This window comes from Gobio gobio, assembly GCF_949357685.1.
Source record: "Gobio gobio genome assembly, chromosome: 18".
NCBI classification, from domain to species: Eukaryota; Metazoa; Chordata; class Actinopteri; order Cypriniformes; family Gobionidae; genus Gobio; species Gobio gobio.
In genome coordinates, this window is record NC_137111.1 from 26,446,167 (window position 1) to 26,463,190 (window position 17,024).

At 36.3% G+C, this 17,024-nt stretch overlaps 4 protein-coding genes across 8 annotated transcripts in view; 2 read left to right on the forward strand and 2 right to left on the reverse strand.

The window, feature by feature from the left end:
- tdrd9 (tudor domain containing 9) overlaps positions 1-1,416 on the reverse strand; it is a 30,683-nt gene extending 29,267 nt beyond the window's left edge. Inside the window, exons 1-3 of the mRNA XM_079841930.1 lie at positions 1,175-1,416; positions 260-351; positions 25-98 (exon numbers count right to left, since the gene is read on the reverse strand). Coding sequence (XP_079698056.1) covers positions 25-98; positions 260-351; positions 1,175-1,296 — 288 coding nt within the window. The 5' untranslated portion in view covers positions 1,297-1,416. The remainder of the gene's footprint in view (positions 1-24; positions 99-259; positions 352-1,174) is intronic.
- A 2,198-nt stretch (positions 1,417-3,614) lies between these two features.
- On the forward strand, positions 3,615-8,002 carry pgam1a (phosphoglycerate mutase 1a). Its single transcript, XM_079842505.1, has 4 exons — positions 3,615-4,153; positions 4,757-5,031; positions 5,448-5,628; positions 7,333-8,002. Exons 1-4 carry the CDS (start codon positions 4,015-4,017, stop codon positions 7,500-7,502), a joined length of 765 nt encoding a protein of 254 aa, XP_079698631.1. The 5' UTR covers positions 3,615-4,014; the 3' UTR covers positions 7,503-8,002.
- Positions 7,487-9,403, reverse strand: mettl18 (methyltransferase 18, RPL3 N3-histidine). The gene is made up of 2 exons (XM_079842504.1): positions 9,248-9,403; positions 7,487-9,031 (listed from the first exon to the last, which is right to left on the reverse strand). The coding sequence occupies exons 1-2, from the start codon at positions 9,344-9,346 to the stop codon at positions 8,162-8,164; spliced, it is 969 nt and encodes a 322-aa protein (XP_079698630.1). The 5' UTR covers positions 9,347-9,403; the 3' UTR covers positions 7,487-8,161.
- Positions 9,404-10,042: 639 nt separating this feature from the next.
- Positions 10,043-16,566, forward strand: zdhhc16a (zDHHC palmitoyltransferase 16a). 5 transcript variants are annotated; one of them, XM_079842075.1, is made up of 12 exons: positions 10,047-10,188; positions 10,547-10,610; positions 11,249-11,485; positions 11,569-11,763; positions 11,858-11,946; positions 12,057-12,085; positions 12,794-12,927; positions 13,223-13,318; positions 14,223-14,299; positions 14,408-14,531; positions 15,901-15,971; positions 16,059-16,566. In XM_079842075.1, the coding sequence occupies exons 3-12, from the start codon at positions 11,258-11,260 to the stop codon at positions 16,159-16,161; spliced, it is 1,146 nt and encodes a 381-aa protein (XP_079698201.1). In that variant the 5' UTR covers positions 10,047-10,188; positions 10,547-10,610; positions 11,249-11,257; the 3' UTR covers positions 16,162-16,566. The 5 variants fall into 5 exon arrangements, 4 of the variants coding, with proteins under 4 accessions (XP_079698198.1, XP_079698200.1, XP_079698201.1 ...); XM_079842073.1 differs by having other exon boundaries at positions 10,051-10,188; positions 13,223-13,327; XR_013818379.1 differs by lacking the exon at positions 10,547-10,610 and having other exon boundaries at positions 10,043-10,188; positions 13,223-13,327; positions 14,413-14,531; positions 16,059-16,118.
- The last annotated feature ends 458 nt before the right edge of the window (positions 16,567-17,024 follow it).

A 17,024-nucleotide genomic window follows, 5' to 3' on the forward strand; every position in this document is an offset into this window, starting at 1 on the left:
TGCCTTGTATCTCTATGCATGTACCTCTTGTCTGTTCTTAGTAATTGGCAGAATTGGATACTCATAACTGGCCAGGGAAGGGGGGTTGGCTCCTGGACCTATAGATAAGAGGGCACATGAGTTATGCAATAACATCCTAGTAGGTAACATAAAAGCCACACATGGAGGTAGGACAGCTCAAAAAAAATTGTTCAAGGAACATCCAGTGTAGTGTGTATGTAAGGAGCAGCAGCTTGTATGCAGGATGGTTTGTAATTACTATTTGGAAGTTCTGCCCTCCTGCTCTTCTGGTTTCCTCCATCTGATCCTACCTTCTCTGGAGAGGTCTTATCAGACAACAGCTCCACAGGCCTGCAGCAAATGCACACACAAAGAGAAAAAATGTATAGGATGTTGTCCTTGGGTCTCCTGCCAATCCATCGCTTTGTTCAGGGGTTTTCAATCTTTTAGATGCCACATACCCACATACAAAAAATTTAGAAGCAAACTATATATTTTCATGTAATAAGGTCAAATGTCTACTTCTACAAAATTAAATTTATAAATATGCATAGACTAGTGTTTGGAAAATATTTGGTTTCTATAAAGAATGCTAGGAACATGCTATTACGATATTTTCCTACTCATTAGATTACTGTGCTGTACTGTAGATGCATTTATTTTGATGTATTATTTTTATTCTAAATCAATTTATTCATGTTTACCAATATCTTATTCATTTTATTTCCTAATTTAGTCTATTTTTTATTATTTTTGCACTGTTTTTCTTCGACTTTTCCGAGGACGCCATGGCACTCCCTTGCGGCCTCCTGGGTCCCCGGACTCCAGTTTGAAACCCCCCTAGCCTCGATTACCACCAGCTGTCAAAAATATTAATTCACCAGCGCACACATATAGTTTGCTGTAGATATTGTCACAATGCTGTTGTTTGGTATGGCACAGCCTCTTAGTCTAAATGCTCTGCGAAAAATAAACTACGTTTCCGAAACCCACGTGCCTTCATTGGTGATTTTATTTTAATTAGCTACACATGGTTCAGTTTCATCAATGTTTATTGACCAACATCTTTCTGAAATTACGAAATCCTCTTAAAGTAAGTTTGCATAATAAAACTAACAGTTTTCATCAGTACTTGCAAAAACACTCTTGACCTCATCATTAACGTTAACGTTACCTTGCTTCAGAAGCTTCGGCCTCAGCTTGCTTTTTTACTTCATCAGTGATTCTGATGTTAGCAAACTGTGCCCCAACAGTAAACCAGTGGGCTATCTGAGCTGATGTGATGGCCTGATTCATCCTGCACAAAACATTCAAAAATCATGTAAAAAAAATAAATTAAAAACACGTCAAACGACGAGAAGATCTAACATGCGTTCACTCGCGCGCACTCAACTAGCAACTCTTTTTTCCCGCCTCGCCAGCAGGTGGGGCGTGAAATAAATAAATAAATAAAAACTAACCCATAAAATGTTTTATGTTGTATGTGATTTGTTGATAGAACAAATTATGTTTGCGAGATATTAACATCAAAATAAATGTATGCGTAACTCGTGAAGATTTTTCCCATAGACATAATAAATACTTTCCCCATGGAATTCCAAAAGCTGACATAATATACATAAATAAATGTACGAAGAAATGTAAAAACAAAAACAAACACAAATACATAAATATATACATACAATTTAGAAAAACTAAAATAAATGAGTACTTTTACTTTTATTTCCTTATTTGTAGCCTATGAACAAATTAATACATGTGGAGGAATATACAATTATTTATATTACTAATTATTAACATAATTTGTTCTATCAACGATTCACACACAACATAATAAAACATTTTATAGGTTCGTTTTTATTTATTAAAAAAAAAAAAAAAAAAAAAAAGGTGAGGCAGATGTTGGCGAGGCAGGGAAAAAAAGAGATGCTTGTAGATGCGCGCAAGTGGACGCTTTGTATCAACATTTTCCCGGGTTTTTTCACATGATTTTTGAATGTTTTGTACAATTATACATACATACAAAAAAAATATAATAAATACTCATTTATTTATTTTTTACATTTCTTTGTATACTTATTTGTGTATATATTTGTTTTTTGTTTGTTTGTTTTTTTGTTTACATTTCTTCGTATATTTATTTATGTATGTATTTATTTATTTATTTATTTACCAATAGAAAATAATAATTTCAATTTACTTGTGTAAAGCTGATAGAGATAGGCCTACATAAGATGAAATATTATTACATTAATAAAAGAAAATATTAAATAAAGAGGAAAAAAAGAAATCAAATTGATTTAGAAATCAAAAACATTAGTTTTGTTTTGTTTCAATTAAAATATTGTTAAGATCTATGTTACATTTCCATCCAAGTATACGGCTGCTCCTTTGAGTAATTAGCAACAAAAATCTCCAGTATGTAGCCTAGAGTAAGGTAAGCAAAGCAAAGTCTTTAGTTTATTGGCAGGCTTTTTTGTTTTACCCCTGGGTAATATGACAGATTCCATAAACAACTATAAAAGATCATTTTTGGCTGGCTCTCTGCACTGACGTCAAGTGAAACCAGAAGTGTACACATAGACACTTGCTGTAGGCTATCGTAAATTCAACATGGCAACCATATGCAACTATATGTTCAATTGACTTTTGTAGCCACTAACCATGATTTACAGGTGTTGTGCCAAATTATGTGACCCTATTAGACGCAGTATTGCACCAATCCAACCAAATCCCGATCATAACCCTAACCCTGTCACTAATTTGGCTCTACACCTGTGCCTTTACTGAAAGAAACCAACCCTGGAATAAAAAGTGTGGTATACGATTATGGTCAAATCTGCAGTTAGGCACATACAAAAATGAACATTAAATAGGCATAATGAAGATTAATATTTATTACATTTTATTTTCAACAGGGGAATACAGAGTCTAGCCTGGCTCCGCCCTCCTACGTACTTCCGCTCAATTTTCATTTTCCTTCACAAATGAAATGTACAAGAGTCTGGTAAAACCAGGCTATACAGAGTCAACCTATTACAACAATTATTACAACATAAAACATAATTGGAAAATTATACCTCTTTCACCTTAACTGTTACATCAATTATCTTTTTCAGCAATAGAGATGTCTTAACGGCTTTATGATTCTTCTTTATAGACGTTGAAAATAAAAGCAGTGGAAAATGCGTCATATTTTCCACATATATTTTGATTTTTGTATATGTTCCTAAATTGGGTAAAAATTTTAATTGAATTGTCAGTCCCTATTAAACTGCTTTCACAATCCATAAACAAGACCATTTAACAGTAACTGGAATGAACTTTTTTTTTATTAAACTAATACAAATTATTTAGTATAACTACAGTTGAAAAGTAAATGTAAGATTTTTCTGACTCCTCTTTACAAAAGCAAAGGCGTAAACCCTTCCCTGAACTTACTCATAAAGGTATTTGTAAGGAATTAATAGTACTATCACATTTTGTTTCATAATTCATTCCTACCAACGTCAAGGTTCTCTTTACGCTTCCGCGCCAAACCCCGCCCACACCAACACAAGTAACATTTGATTGGCTCTCCTGTACCTCAGCTCCAAGATACACCCAATGAAATCAAACGGGAAGTACAATCCTCCTCAGTTTAATGATTTATAATATCTCTGGCAGGTTCGATGAACGATTTAATGTATTATAGTCCTTCTTTATTGTTCTAATATATTTTGAACCGCATAATGCTGGAGGAGGTTAAATATAAAATATGCAAAGGCATTACAGGAAGGTCACGGTTTTTTTTCCATTTCGTGCTTGCAGTTTCAGTGTGGCTCATCGTTCCGAGGCGTTGATTGGTGGAGCTTTGAGATGGGCAGGTCGGAAACGTCATTCATTAGGGACTCAGATGAGAGGAGGGTCTTTTTGACAGTACTCTTAACAGATCCTAACAACCTGCTCGAGCAGAGCTCAGACATCGTGCTTTCTTCAGCTGCTACCTTTAGAAGTTGTCTCTGAATATCTCTAATGGCTGCATACAAGTTGGTTCTCATTCGCCATGGCGAGAGCTGCTGGAACCAGGAGAATCGCTTCTGCGGCTGGTTCGACGCGGACCTGAGCGAGACAGGGGCTCAGGAGGCAAAGAAAGGCGGTCAAGCTTTAAAAGGTTTGTATAATGTTATATTGTCCAGCATGTGAATGAGCGTTGTCAATCTGCCGTCTTAAGTATATCAGCATTCTAGATTGGTTTTTGAAAAAATGTGTAGGCTACATTGTTTAAATTGAGAATAACTTTACCTGATTTGTCTTACTAATGTTTGCATTGAGATTTTTAAACAAGAAAACTCAAACTGGAAAATTCAAATGACTTTCAGAAGACTGTGCGCTAACTGCGCATCCCCGGCACTGCCCCGCCTTCGGCGTGACGCGTGTACACTCTGAACCAATGACCTGGCAGTTTGCCTATTATTGACGGGTTTGGGGCGGGACCTACGTGATGCGAACGTGCAGTACAGAACGTGATTTTACACACGTGCTGAATTTCCCAATCAAAAGTGACTCTTTGACGCAGTTATGCATTATGTTTATATAATATAAATAAATGCATTTTAATAACATTATAATAGTTTAATTAAAAAATGTATGTAATATATACAATTAATTATAATATTAATTTGTATTATTCTATATTGTATTAAATGCCTTAAATCATATTTTAAAAATTCCATCTGCCATATTAAGTTTATGCTGTATCACTGTGTTTTTGCAGATGCGGGGTTTGAGTTTGACATTTGTTATACCTCTGTGCTGAAGAGGGCCATCCGCACATTATGGATCGCTTTGGACAGTATTGATCAGATGTGGCTGCCTGTGCACAGGACCTGGCGCCTGAATGAACGACATTATGGTGGTCTCACTGGGTTAAACAAGGCGGAGACTGCAGCCAAGCATGGTGAAGCTCAGGTTAAGATTTGGAGGCGCTCTTTTGACACCCCCCCACCAACTATGGATGCAGATCATGACTTTTACAGCATCATCAGCAAGGTGAGGTTTTCAAATGATATAAGAAACAGAAACTCATGAGTGTACAGTGACGGCATGCCTATCAACATTATTATCTGCATTCCTGCATCCATTACAAAAACAATAAATGATCTTAACATACAATATTCCATCTGATCTTATGAGTGTAAAAACTTTTCACTGTTACATGACGCAGTTTGTTGCAATATGTTGGTATTACATGTTGAAACTGATGTGCTAGTAGTTAATAAGTGCAAAGGCTCAGAAAACAAAGGTCAAACCTTATTTGTATAGGAAACTGAATGCTATATCCCAAAACAAACAAGTCAAGAATTTATATTTGACTAAATGAGCAGAACTATTGCATACTGACATGTTTAAGGAACATTTCATTAATGCACTAAAAGTGTCTGGTTGGATGGCCTATCTTTTTTTAGGACAGACGTTATGCTGAATTGACCGAGGACCAGCTGCCTTCTTGCGAGAGTCTGAAGGACACTATTGCACGGGCGCTACCCTTCTGGAATGATGAGATTGTGCCTCAAATCAAAGAAGGGAAAAGAGTATTGATTGCTGCTCATGGAAACAGTTTGAGAGGCATTGTGAAACACTTAGAAGGTAATTGTAGGATCTTTTCAGCCTTGTTCAGGGTTCTCACCATCATTTAAATTCTCAAAATATCAGGAAAATTGCAATTTCAAGGTCCGGAAGAGTCATGGAAATTAATAAAAGCTTTAATAAGGTTAAACTGTATTTAATCTGCAAGAAATCTTTGAGTTGCTCTCCATAATATTACTTTAAATTACGTGAAATCAAAATTGAACATTTACTTTATTAGCACACTTTACTAAACTAGTGGTGAACAATTAATCTGTGCAAGTTAATCCACAATCCCATTCCCCCTTGGAATGGCATTCATTTTCTATATAATAATTCCTTCTTTATATATAAAATAATTTAGTAACACTTTAGGGTTCAATTATTACTATTAAAGGGAGTTCACCCAAAAATGAAAATTAGCCCATTATTCACTCACCCTCAAGTCATCCTATGTGTATATGACATTCTTCTTTCAGACGAATATAATCAGAGTTATATTAAAAAAGTCCAGGCTAATCCAAGCATTATAATTGCAGTAATAGTTGCTCTGTTTTTGAAGTCCATAAAAAATGCACCTGTCTGTCGAATAATTTGCTCCACGTGGCTCCGGGGTGTTAATAAAAGCCTTCTGAAGCGAATCGATGCGTTTGTGGAAGAAAAATATCCATATTTAAAACTTTATCAAGTAAAGTTCCAGCCGATTGCCTTCCGTGGAAAAGTGTTGAAAGTGAAAACTCAAGATGCGTACGGGAGCGTACCTGGTGGCGTTAGTCTTTCGATTGGCAGAGGTACTTTCAACACTTTCTCCATAAATTGAATACGGAAGGCGGTCGGCCAAAACTTTAATTTATACATTTTTAAATATGGATATTTTTCTTACACAAACACATCCGATTCGCTTCAGAAGGCCTATATTAACACCCCACAGCCGCGTGGACCATGTTATTTGACAGACAGATGCATTTTTTTATGGACTTCAAAAACAGAGTAACTATTACTGCTATTATAATGCTTGGATTAGCCAGAACTTTTTTATATAACTTTTGGGTGAACTAACCCTTTAACCAGTTGCTTATTAGCATGCATATTCCTAGGATATTGGCTGTTTATTAGTACTTATAAAGCACCTATTAATGCCTTATACTGCATGACCATATTCTACATCCCTTAATCCTACCAATACCCAAATTTAACAACTACCTTACTAACTATTAATAAGCAATTATTAGGAGTTTGAGACAAGTCATAGTGTGACCAATAAACTTATTTTATTTCAGTTAGTTAAGTCGCCCTTTCTCATTATCATTTAGTTTAACTTGATGTACTAAAATAACTAAAGCTGAAATAAAAAATTATAAAAACTATATAAATATAACTTATAAAAAAGACAAATACGCAACAAATTTACTAAATCGTTAACTAAATTTTAAATAAAAAATATCAAAATAAAAACCCTTAAATATTTCTAAAAACGATAATAGTAACTCAATACTATAGTTACTATAATATAACACTGGCCATAGGAAACACCCTAGTCTAGAGAAATGCATGAAAATGTCTCATTCAGAAGTTATACATTTAAAATATAAACCTACTACTTCAGGACATTTGAATGCTGTTTTAGAAATAGTTTGTCACACACAAGCTCTAATGGGAGGTCACCAAAAATGACTGACATTTGAGATTTTCCTATAGTCTCATAGTGTTTCCTCACACTCACAGGTATGTCTGAGGAGGCCATCATGGAGCTGAATCTGCCTACAGGCATTCCTATTCTTTACGAGCTGGACAAGAACCTGAAGCCCATCAAGCCCATGCAGTTCCTCGGAGATGAGGAAACTGTTCGCAAAGCAATGGAGGCTGTGGCAGCCCAGGGCAAAGCCAAGAAATAGAGTATTTACTTTAAACATTTTAAATTATACATCAGCACTGAATTACTTTAAACAAGACTCCCATATTTAACATCAACGAGACAGAGCTCTATAGGACCTATATGTAACCAGAATGTAATTTTAGAATTTTGAAATGGTTGTGAGTATTTATTAGTTAAACAATTTACAAGGACCACCAGTGTTTGTTTGGATTTGTGTTTATGTAATTCATTCCATAATTTACTTCGTCTCCACTTTATTTTGAGGAATATGTTTGGTCAAGTGTTCTTAATGCAGCAAGTACATTTTTCACATTAAACCAGTGAGACTGAACCCCTAATGACTGTTTCCTCTGTTGGCCTGCTTGATAAATTGTTGAGCATGTAAACTTATGTCAGTCATTGTTTATTTGATGATGATTTTGCAGCGCTGTATGAACCAATATATAATGTGTACCTTATATATTGCAGATTGAACATTGGATTTAAGTAATAAATCATCAGAGTGTTTCACCAAACGTATTCCAGTTTCAGTTGTTTTACCATTAGTCATGTACGAGTTAGGCTCCCATAGCCATTAGCCAATGCATTTGGCTTGAAAGGGATGGGTGTCCATTAGCTTATGTTAACTTGCACCATATTAGGCTGTGCACATTAACACTTATCAATGCAATTTGAATGTCACTTTTTGAATGTCAATGATACAACATGTCTCTTCAGACCTTGTTCCACATCCTTCAAATATTTGATTTGAAAGACTTTCTTCTGCTCCACAAACTTCTCAAACAGGAGAAGGCCACCTCCTACTCCAAAATAGTGAGACTTTGTTGCCAAATAAACAATCCCGTCCTCAGCAAGCAGGTCACAAAACACACTATGAAGAGAAGAGTAGTAGTCTGTGTTGTATATGGTTTCTGATGTGAAGATAATGTCATATTTTGGCGATGAGGTTTTATTTCGCATAAGTGTGAGAAAAGAGTTCCAGTCACCGGAGAAGAAACCACAACAATCTAGGGATTTCTGTGATGCATTCAGGGCTTTCCTCTTAGATGGCGGGCTGCTATTTTTCTCCTCTGTCTCATCATCATCATCTTCACAATTGAGAAACACATTTGGCACTGTTAACTGCTCTATCACTGTGCTGTTATAATCCTGGAAGTCAACTTTGGTGGCTCCTCTCTTCAGTGCAAGTATGCCAAGTAGACCTGCTCCACAGCCCAAGTCTAACACCCTTTTTCCAGTGAAGGTCTGTCCTTCATCATCAATGTACTCAAGAAGATCATATGTGCATTCCCATATCTTAAGTCCACCCTCATACACTCCAGTGATGAGGTCAGAGTTTTGAGTCAGTGTTTTGGCCAGAATCTCCTCACTGTCCTCTAGTTCAGGAGCGGTCTTCTCAAACACTGATTCGTTGAGACAGAGCAGGGGAGGCAGGGCACCTACTGTGATTGTTTCTTGCACCCAGTTCTCAATGTGGGAGAGAGGATCCAACAAAGGTTCGTGCTCAATAGCATTCTTCATCTTCGTTAGGACGGTTGCACTGGCTTCCTATAAAAAGATACAATCACAAGTCACTTTTAGACGAGTAACTAGACCCAAATATGCTTGATCTATTATTTCACATAATAAAATAGAGTATCATCTGGGGCATGTGCGTTGTACTTCTCAAGCATAATTAAAGATGTTAAACAATCCTAATGTCAGCTGTCTTGTAGCATTATTAGCAAACATATAGCCGGATTTAACAATGATACATTCCCTTACCGAGCATTTATGATCCACATCTTTCGAGTTGTCCTCTTTTTCTTTATCATTTGTTTCTGCTGTCGGTAAAGGAATATCAAAGTTAAAACTGAATGCCATGTTTAGTACTCTTTCTACCACCGTGAGCACGTGTGTACAGCAGCTACTATCGTTGTCTGAACGAATTGTTCTTTTGAGTCGGATCTTTTTAATGATTGTTTGAACCGGTTCGGCAACGGTCCGAATGATTTAAACAGCGTTTTACAAAAACACGTTTACATCCTACAGATGTAAATTATTTTTAGTAATGTAAATGCAAATTATAACTGTGTTTTATGGCCTGAATCATTAATGCATCAAACTGGAAAACATTAAATTACCCTACATACATAATAGCAGAACGTAATAGAAAACCACGTAATAAATACCATTTGTGTGCCTGCATTTGCCTTTATTGGGACGTTTTAGAGCACTACGGCGGGATTTTAGGTCCCACAATGACGTTATTACGTCGGACGTAAAGGAATCACTGAAATGTTTCTTGAGCCGTTTCTTTGAAACAAAACGCTCGAAAGAACCGATTCGCGAAAAGGACTTGGACACGAAACAAACTACAATTCCCACAGTTCTCTGTAGCAGTTGGGCGGGGATCACATCAAATTGGACAGAATGAAATACCACACTATATAATGTAGTTTTTATTATTAATAATATAAAGATATATCAAAAAAGTTTCCATTTAATATTTCCGCTTTCCGCGCTTAAACTCCATTTCCCAGAATTCCCACCGTGACAGCTCACATCCCTGCGCGCGTCAGACAGACAGACAGGCAGCAGATGAAATCAAAGGGGTAGAAACTACTGCTTCCATTTATTTGTCTCAATCTGTCCCGAAAAAATAAAATCTTTCAGCGGTATCATGAGTTGAGTCCATCGCAGTTTTAGGAGAAGATCTTGGCCAGGTAAGAGAACCGATTGCATACATTTCTGCCACTCTGTGATCTGTGATGTTTAGCTCTTGCTGTTTGATTCAGGTCGAGGCAACGCAACGTTACTAAACAACATCACTATTAACCTAGCGCAGTATATATCGTGTGTATATTTTTTACCCTCAGCGTTGCCACTGTGATCTGATCACAGTGCTAATTTACCAATATGTATGCATATTTTTGTCTTAATGATAATTTTAAAGGCACAGACACAGAGATTATAGTCTATTTATGACATGGGGGATGGTGTATGATGTTGGCCAGTTCTACAATAATCTGACACATCTGTTACATCTCTTTATGCTTATGTCTGTATTTGTTACATCATAAGGGTGGTGTTCCCTCCACGTTAACTGTTGTGGTCGGAATGTAGACTGTCCAGATCCATATCTCAGGTGTGAATTTTACAATGTCTGAGCATGCAGTGCCAACATTAAAGGTTTTTGAATTCTATCTAGGGGCACATCTGGTTTATAAATGTAATTTTTTAGCGTGCCTTAGATTGTGTTTTGCCTTATTTTTAATTAAATAACAAAGCTTCTTTTCATTATCCCAGGTCCTTATGCATTTTAATCTCAAATTCACATCCAGTGACTTTTCATGGGATGGTTGAAAGCCGCCTAGTAAGATTAATGGTCTGATTACATCTACAAATCCAAGCTAAGACGCATTAGTAACTAGCCTAACCATGCTTTTTGTAAACTTAGTAAACTTAAAATGGGCAGGGCTTTTTAGATGCATTGTTATCAGTGCAGTCGTGTAAAGTAAACGCTTGAAAAAAGAGGTCATCCATTTTTGTATTGCATTATGTCAGATAATCCATGGGTATCAGAAAGCTAAAGCATGCTTGCATTATTGGTTTGGATCAGTCCACACACCAACTGCTTAGGGGGATACTTCATTCATCTAATTGGCTTAGAAGTTCAGCACAGGGGGAAGTGTCAATGAGCAAACTGCTGGACACAGTCAAAGGAACTTGCTTGTGCCGATGTTCAGGGAGAAGTTGAGAAAAGATAACATCTTGCCTTTTCAGGGGCTGAACATGCGTCCCTGCTCTACAGTCATGCACCTGCTGGTGAGATGCATGCGCGGGTGTAGCAGGCACAGTCGCAGTCGCATGCCCAGAAGACTGAGGCGACCTCTGAGCTACATCAAACTGATCTTCAAATCCCTTTATTTTAACTCGCTCACTAACACTGAAGTGGTGTTTGACTCCATCCTTGAACCAGTGTTTTGGATGGTGGAGGTTGTCACACGCTGGTTTGGAATGGTAAATCTGTCATTTCTCACAACAAACTAATCATCATGTCTGTGCATTTCTCTTACACCTTTCGCTTTTTCTTTTCTCTTTAGGTTTTTGTTTTTTTAGTAGTAGCTCTTACCAGTTCTGTGATTTTCATCGCTTATTACTGCCTTCTACCGTTGGTCCTGCAAACATACTCTCCTGGCTGGATAATGTGGCACGTTTGTTACGGACATTGGATCATAGTCATGATAGCCTTCCATTACTACAAGGCCACAAGCACTCCCCCTGGATACCCTCCAAAGGTTCAGCACCCTTAGACACGGCACAATCCAGTAGAGCTGATGTGTGTATTCAATGTCATTTCATGCTATTTTACTACTTCATGTTGTTTTTCAGATGAAAAATGACGTCCCGTTTGTGTCTGTCTGTAAAAAGTGTATAATTCCTAAACCAGCACGAAGTCATCACTGTGGCATCTGTAAAACGTAAGAGTGAGAACAGGCCTATAAAATCTAATGGGTGACTCAATATCAGCTGCAATTTAAACTGTTATTGTAGAAAAGTAACACAAGCATCCTTCTATCTTTCTCTCCAGGTGTATTCTAAAAATGGATCATCATTGCCGTATCCTTTTTAACTCACCATATGTTAAATTGCTATGTTTTACACAGTTCAACATTCAGTTAAAAGGGATTGTTCACCCAAAATGAACAATTTGTCATCATTTATTCACCCTCATGTTTTACAAACCTGTTGTAAAAAGTTGTGTGGACCACTTTTATCATACTTTTAGAGGGCTTTTACCGTGATTCATTATAATTGTATTGAAAAGGACCAGAGCTGTTTTCAAAATAGAGTGTAACATTTCCAGAAGTAAAAATCCCTTTAATTTTCTCCACAGGGCAGTTGATTTTTAACAAAAACTTTATAGCTTTAAAGACAGGCCTGTTGTGAGCTACAAGGTTAAGCGATGCCATAAGCTTTTATTGAAGAAAAAAGAAATCTTATTTAAAAAAAATAATCATGTTAAACAATGCAATTTCTAGTGAAAAACTACATTACCCATCATTCTACAAAGAATTGTAGTTATTTCCCTTATTAAAGCTCTTAAGTACACAGAGGTTGCACCTCTGCCTTTTAGTCCTATTTTGATATTATAATGTTATAACTTTTTAATGAAGAGTTTTTAAGAATCCCTATGGAAAAAATTTAAAGGGAATATACTTCCGGAACCAAGGCTGCTGAAAACGCGAGGGCTCTAAATTGTGTCAGTTGTTTGTTCATTAGATTTTTCACTTCTGTGTGGTTGGTTCCTTAATTATATATTTTCAGCTTGGCTTAACAACTGTGTTGGTCATTACAATCATCGTTACTTCTTCTCCTTTTGTCTCTTTTTGACTTTGGGCTGCATGTACTGTAGCATCAGCGGTCGCAATCTCTTTATCGATGCATACAATACTATAGATGTAAGGCTTTGTTTTTTTAATACATTTGTTGCTTTGTGTTAGTGCTTCTCTGTTTAGTGTAACTCATAATCTTTGTATCATAAAAGTCTGAATCTTGGATGGAAATCTTGGAAAACACCGTAGTAGCCATTTTTTCCTCCACTTATTCTTATGCATAAGGTCCTTTGTGTCCATTCTAAGATGGTGTTTAACTCCTCTCTTTCTTAATGGTCGTCTCTCCTTTTTTCTTGCTGTTCTCAAAGTATGGGGTAGTGGGCATGTCTTAACTGCCAGCTGTCTCTCTACCATTCTATAGAAATTCAGGCACATTGAAGCAGAGAAACAGGGTGTTCCGGTGACTGGGATTGGGTTGCTCATCGGCATTGTACCATCAGAAGGCGTGGCTGGGAAGGTACTTCAGGTGGCTTTGTTCTTGCTTTCGGCTTTGCTTTAGAATTGGAATTCGTCCTTTTCTGTATCACAGCTCAGTATTTAACTCTCTTAAAACAAACAACATGCTATGAAACACCAACAAATTATTTCTGACCTTCCTTATCCCAATTCTAACAGCACATATTTAAACTTGTATTACTTACTGACTCTGCTTTTGTTACAATTGGATGAGGGAGGATTTATTTGTGAACTTAAGACTCTTTAAGCTCTGGTTGGTAAAATCTGGTGCACTAGAGTTTCCATTTGGAGCAATGAATCAAGAAAGTTCTCAGTTTTATGCTTATAAACAGATTTTGCCTCCAAAAATGATCTGGATACTTGAGAGACACTTAATGCATGCATTTTTTTGCATTATATGACAAAATATAAAACTGAGTGGCATATGTAAACGAATGACACTTTTATAATACATATACAGTTGTGCTGCCATTTACAAGTTTGGGGTCATAAGATTTGTTTTATTTTTTGAAAAAAAGAAAGTAATACTTTAATTCAAAAGTAACAGTTTTATTATTATTTCAAATGCTGTTATTTAAAACGTATTCATCAAGGAACTATTTTCAACATTGATAGTAAGAAATGTCTCTTGAGCAACACTGAAGACTGCAGTAATGGCTGCTGAAAATTCAGCTTTGCATCACAGGAATAAATTACACTTTAAAATATATTAAAATAGGAGATGTTAATAATATTTTACATCAGTACTGTTTTATGTATAAATAATATAGTTGCATTCATATAAATATTTATATATTATTTTAATCTGTTATATTGGATATTTAATTTTTTTAAATTAATATAATAATGTATTATTTTGAATAATGTAAAATATTTTTCCTTTCCTGATGCTTCACGGGATATAGGAGGTTTCGCAACCTCCATACACAAACAAGGACAGGATGTTTCACAAGAGTATTATCTACATGTGGGTCCTCACAAGGTACATCATTTCAAAAGGCTATTTTTTTTCCACAGCGGCCCAATACTAGTTGTATTATTTCTATAAACTCACATCTTTTGTTATGTTTGTTGTTGTTTTTTCCATCAGCACAGTGTCAGTGGCCCTTGGAGCTCTCACACTGTGGCATGCTATACTTATCACCCGTGGAGAAACCAGCATTGAACGCCATATAAACAGCAAAGAGGCCAAACGTTTGGCCAAACGTGGAAAGGTGAGGGTGCATTAATGCCATTCAGAATCAAATGTCTCGACTATTCTATCTGTTTAAATAGCAGGGTGATTAGGATTTAAAGGGTTAGTTCACCCGAAAATGAAATTTCTGTCATTAATTACTCACCCTCATGTCATTCCAAACCTGTAAGGCTTTTGTTCATCTTGAGAACACAAATTAAGATATTTTTGATGAAATCCGAGAGCTCTCTGACCCCCCATAGACTGCAACGTTATTACCACTTTCAAGGCCCAGAAAGGAAGTAAAGACATTGTTAAAATAGTCCTTGTGACTTCAGTGATTCAATCTTAATGTTATGAAGTGACGAGAACACGTTTTGTGCGCCAAAAAAACAAAAATAAAGACATTATTTATTATGCTACCACAGGAAGCGCTGCACTGTGTTTACAACGGGAACAGTGTAAGAGACTGACACGGAAGGGAAGAAATTGTTGAATAAAGTCGTTATTTTTGTTGTATTTTGTGCACAAAAAGTATTCTCGTCACTTAACATTAAGGTTCACATGGACTATTTTAACAATATTTCTACATTGTACATTTCTGGGCCTTGAAAGTGGTAATGGCGTTATGGGGGGATTAGAAAGATTTCTCGGATTTCATAAAAAATATCTTTGTTTCGAAGATGAACAAAGGTTTTACCAGTTTGAAACAACATGCGGGTGGCTAATTAATGACAGAAATTTATTTTTGAATAATGGGGTTATTTTTGAATATGGGGGTTAGTTTGGGTGAACTAACCCCGCCCCCCCCCCCCCCCCCCCCCCCATGATTTAAAGGAACACGCCGACTTTTTGGGACTTTAGCTTATTCATCGTATCCCCCAGAGTTGGATTAATCCATACATACCATTCTCATCTCCGTGCGTGCCATAACTCTGTCTGACACACTCACTGCTAGCCTAGCTTAGCACAAAGACTGGAAGTAAATGGCTCCAGCTAGCCTACTGCTCAGTAAGTGACAAAATAACGCAAACATTTTCCTATTTACATGTTGTGATGTGTATACCGGTAGTTAAAATGTGTTCTAAGACCGTCGGAAAATGAAAAGTTGCGATTTTCTAGACTGATATGGCTAGGAACTACACTCTCATTCCTGCGAAATAATCAATGACCTTTGCTGCCGTACCATGGGGGCAGCATCACTTATTGAGCAGTAGGCTAGCTGGAGCCATTTACCTCCAGTCTTTGTAGGCTAAGCTAGGCTAGTGGTGGGTGCGTCAGACAGAGTTATGGCACGCACTGAGATGAGAATGGTATGTATGGACTTATCTAACTCTGGGGGATACGGTGAATAAGCTAAAGTCACAAATAGTTGGCGTGTTCCTTTAACCTTTTCTCTCTTTTTAAAGGTCTATCGGAATCCCTTCAGTTACGGTAAACTAAACAACTGGAAGGTGTTCTTTGGTGTAGAAAAGAGAAGGTGAAATTACACATTTTACTTGTTTTTTGTAGTTGTCTGCAGCCTTTAAGCTGGGATTAATCTAAATTATTATAATTTTCTCCACAGTCATTGGCTGACACGTATTTTCCTCCCTTCTGGACACACCCCATTTGGTGACGGACTGACATGGGACATTTACCCTCTTAAAAAAGACATGATACCAGTCTGAGACATTAAAGCCTTGACTGTCTTAATTGTCAATGACCAACACGTTCAGGGTGAGTCTCACCCGCTGTGCCAAAGCTGAATCCTGAACCAGGGCCCTGGGAACACGGGAGTCTGCAGAGCCCAGATTTAAACCGTGATCTCACTGGATGACTTTTGCTCTTTCTGGCCGAATGAAAGGGCGGTCCTCCAAAAAATACCATGCATTTGGATGTTTTCTAGCAATATTTTATAATGAAATCATGGCAGTTGTTTGTGATATCTAAGGAAGATAGGTTTGTAGCCATGAGGGCTTTAATGTATTATTGTGTAAAAATGTTTTTTAACACTATTTATGTCACTAACAGTATCATTATTTAAATTCCAAACCTAGGAGTTTATTAAATGTAAAATAAATGTTTTTCACAGTATTTCTGGTTAAATTTTTTATTTACATTTTCATCATCTTACAATTGTTTTTATCCTTTTTTTTTTTTTTTTTTCTTTTTACGCATTCACTACGCATACCAATTTACTGCCTTTAGATGGCAGTGTACTGTCATTTTACCAATTTAGAATATTTACTAAGTAACTATGGTGTTTTGGAAAATGTAAAATATTTAAAAAATTGAATCGAGTATTGAAAATTACATTTATATTTAATAATTTTAATTATTTATTAAACCGTTAATTATTCATAGAGACATACTGAGCATAAGACACTTATTTCAAAAACATTAAAAAATCTTACCAACCCCCAATTTTTTAACTTTAGTGCATATATGCATAAATAATATAGTTGCATTCATATAAATATTTAATTAAATTGTATTAATATAATAATGTATTATTTTGAATAATGTAAAATATTTTTCCTTTTTTGATACT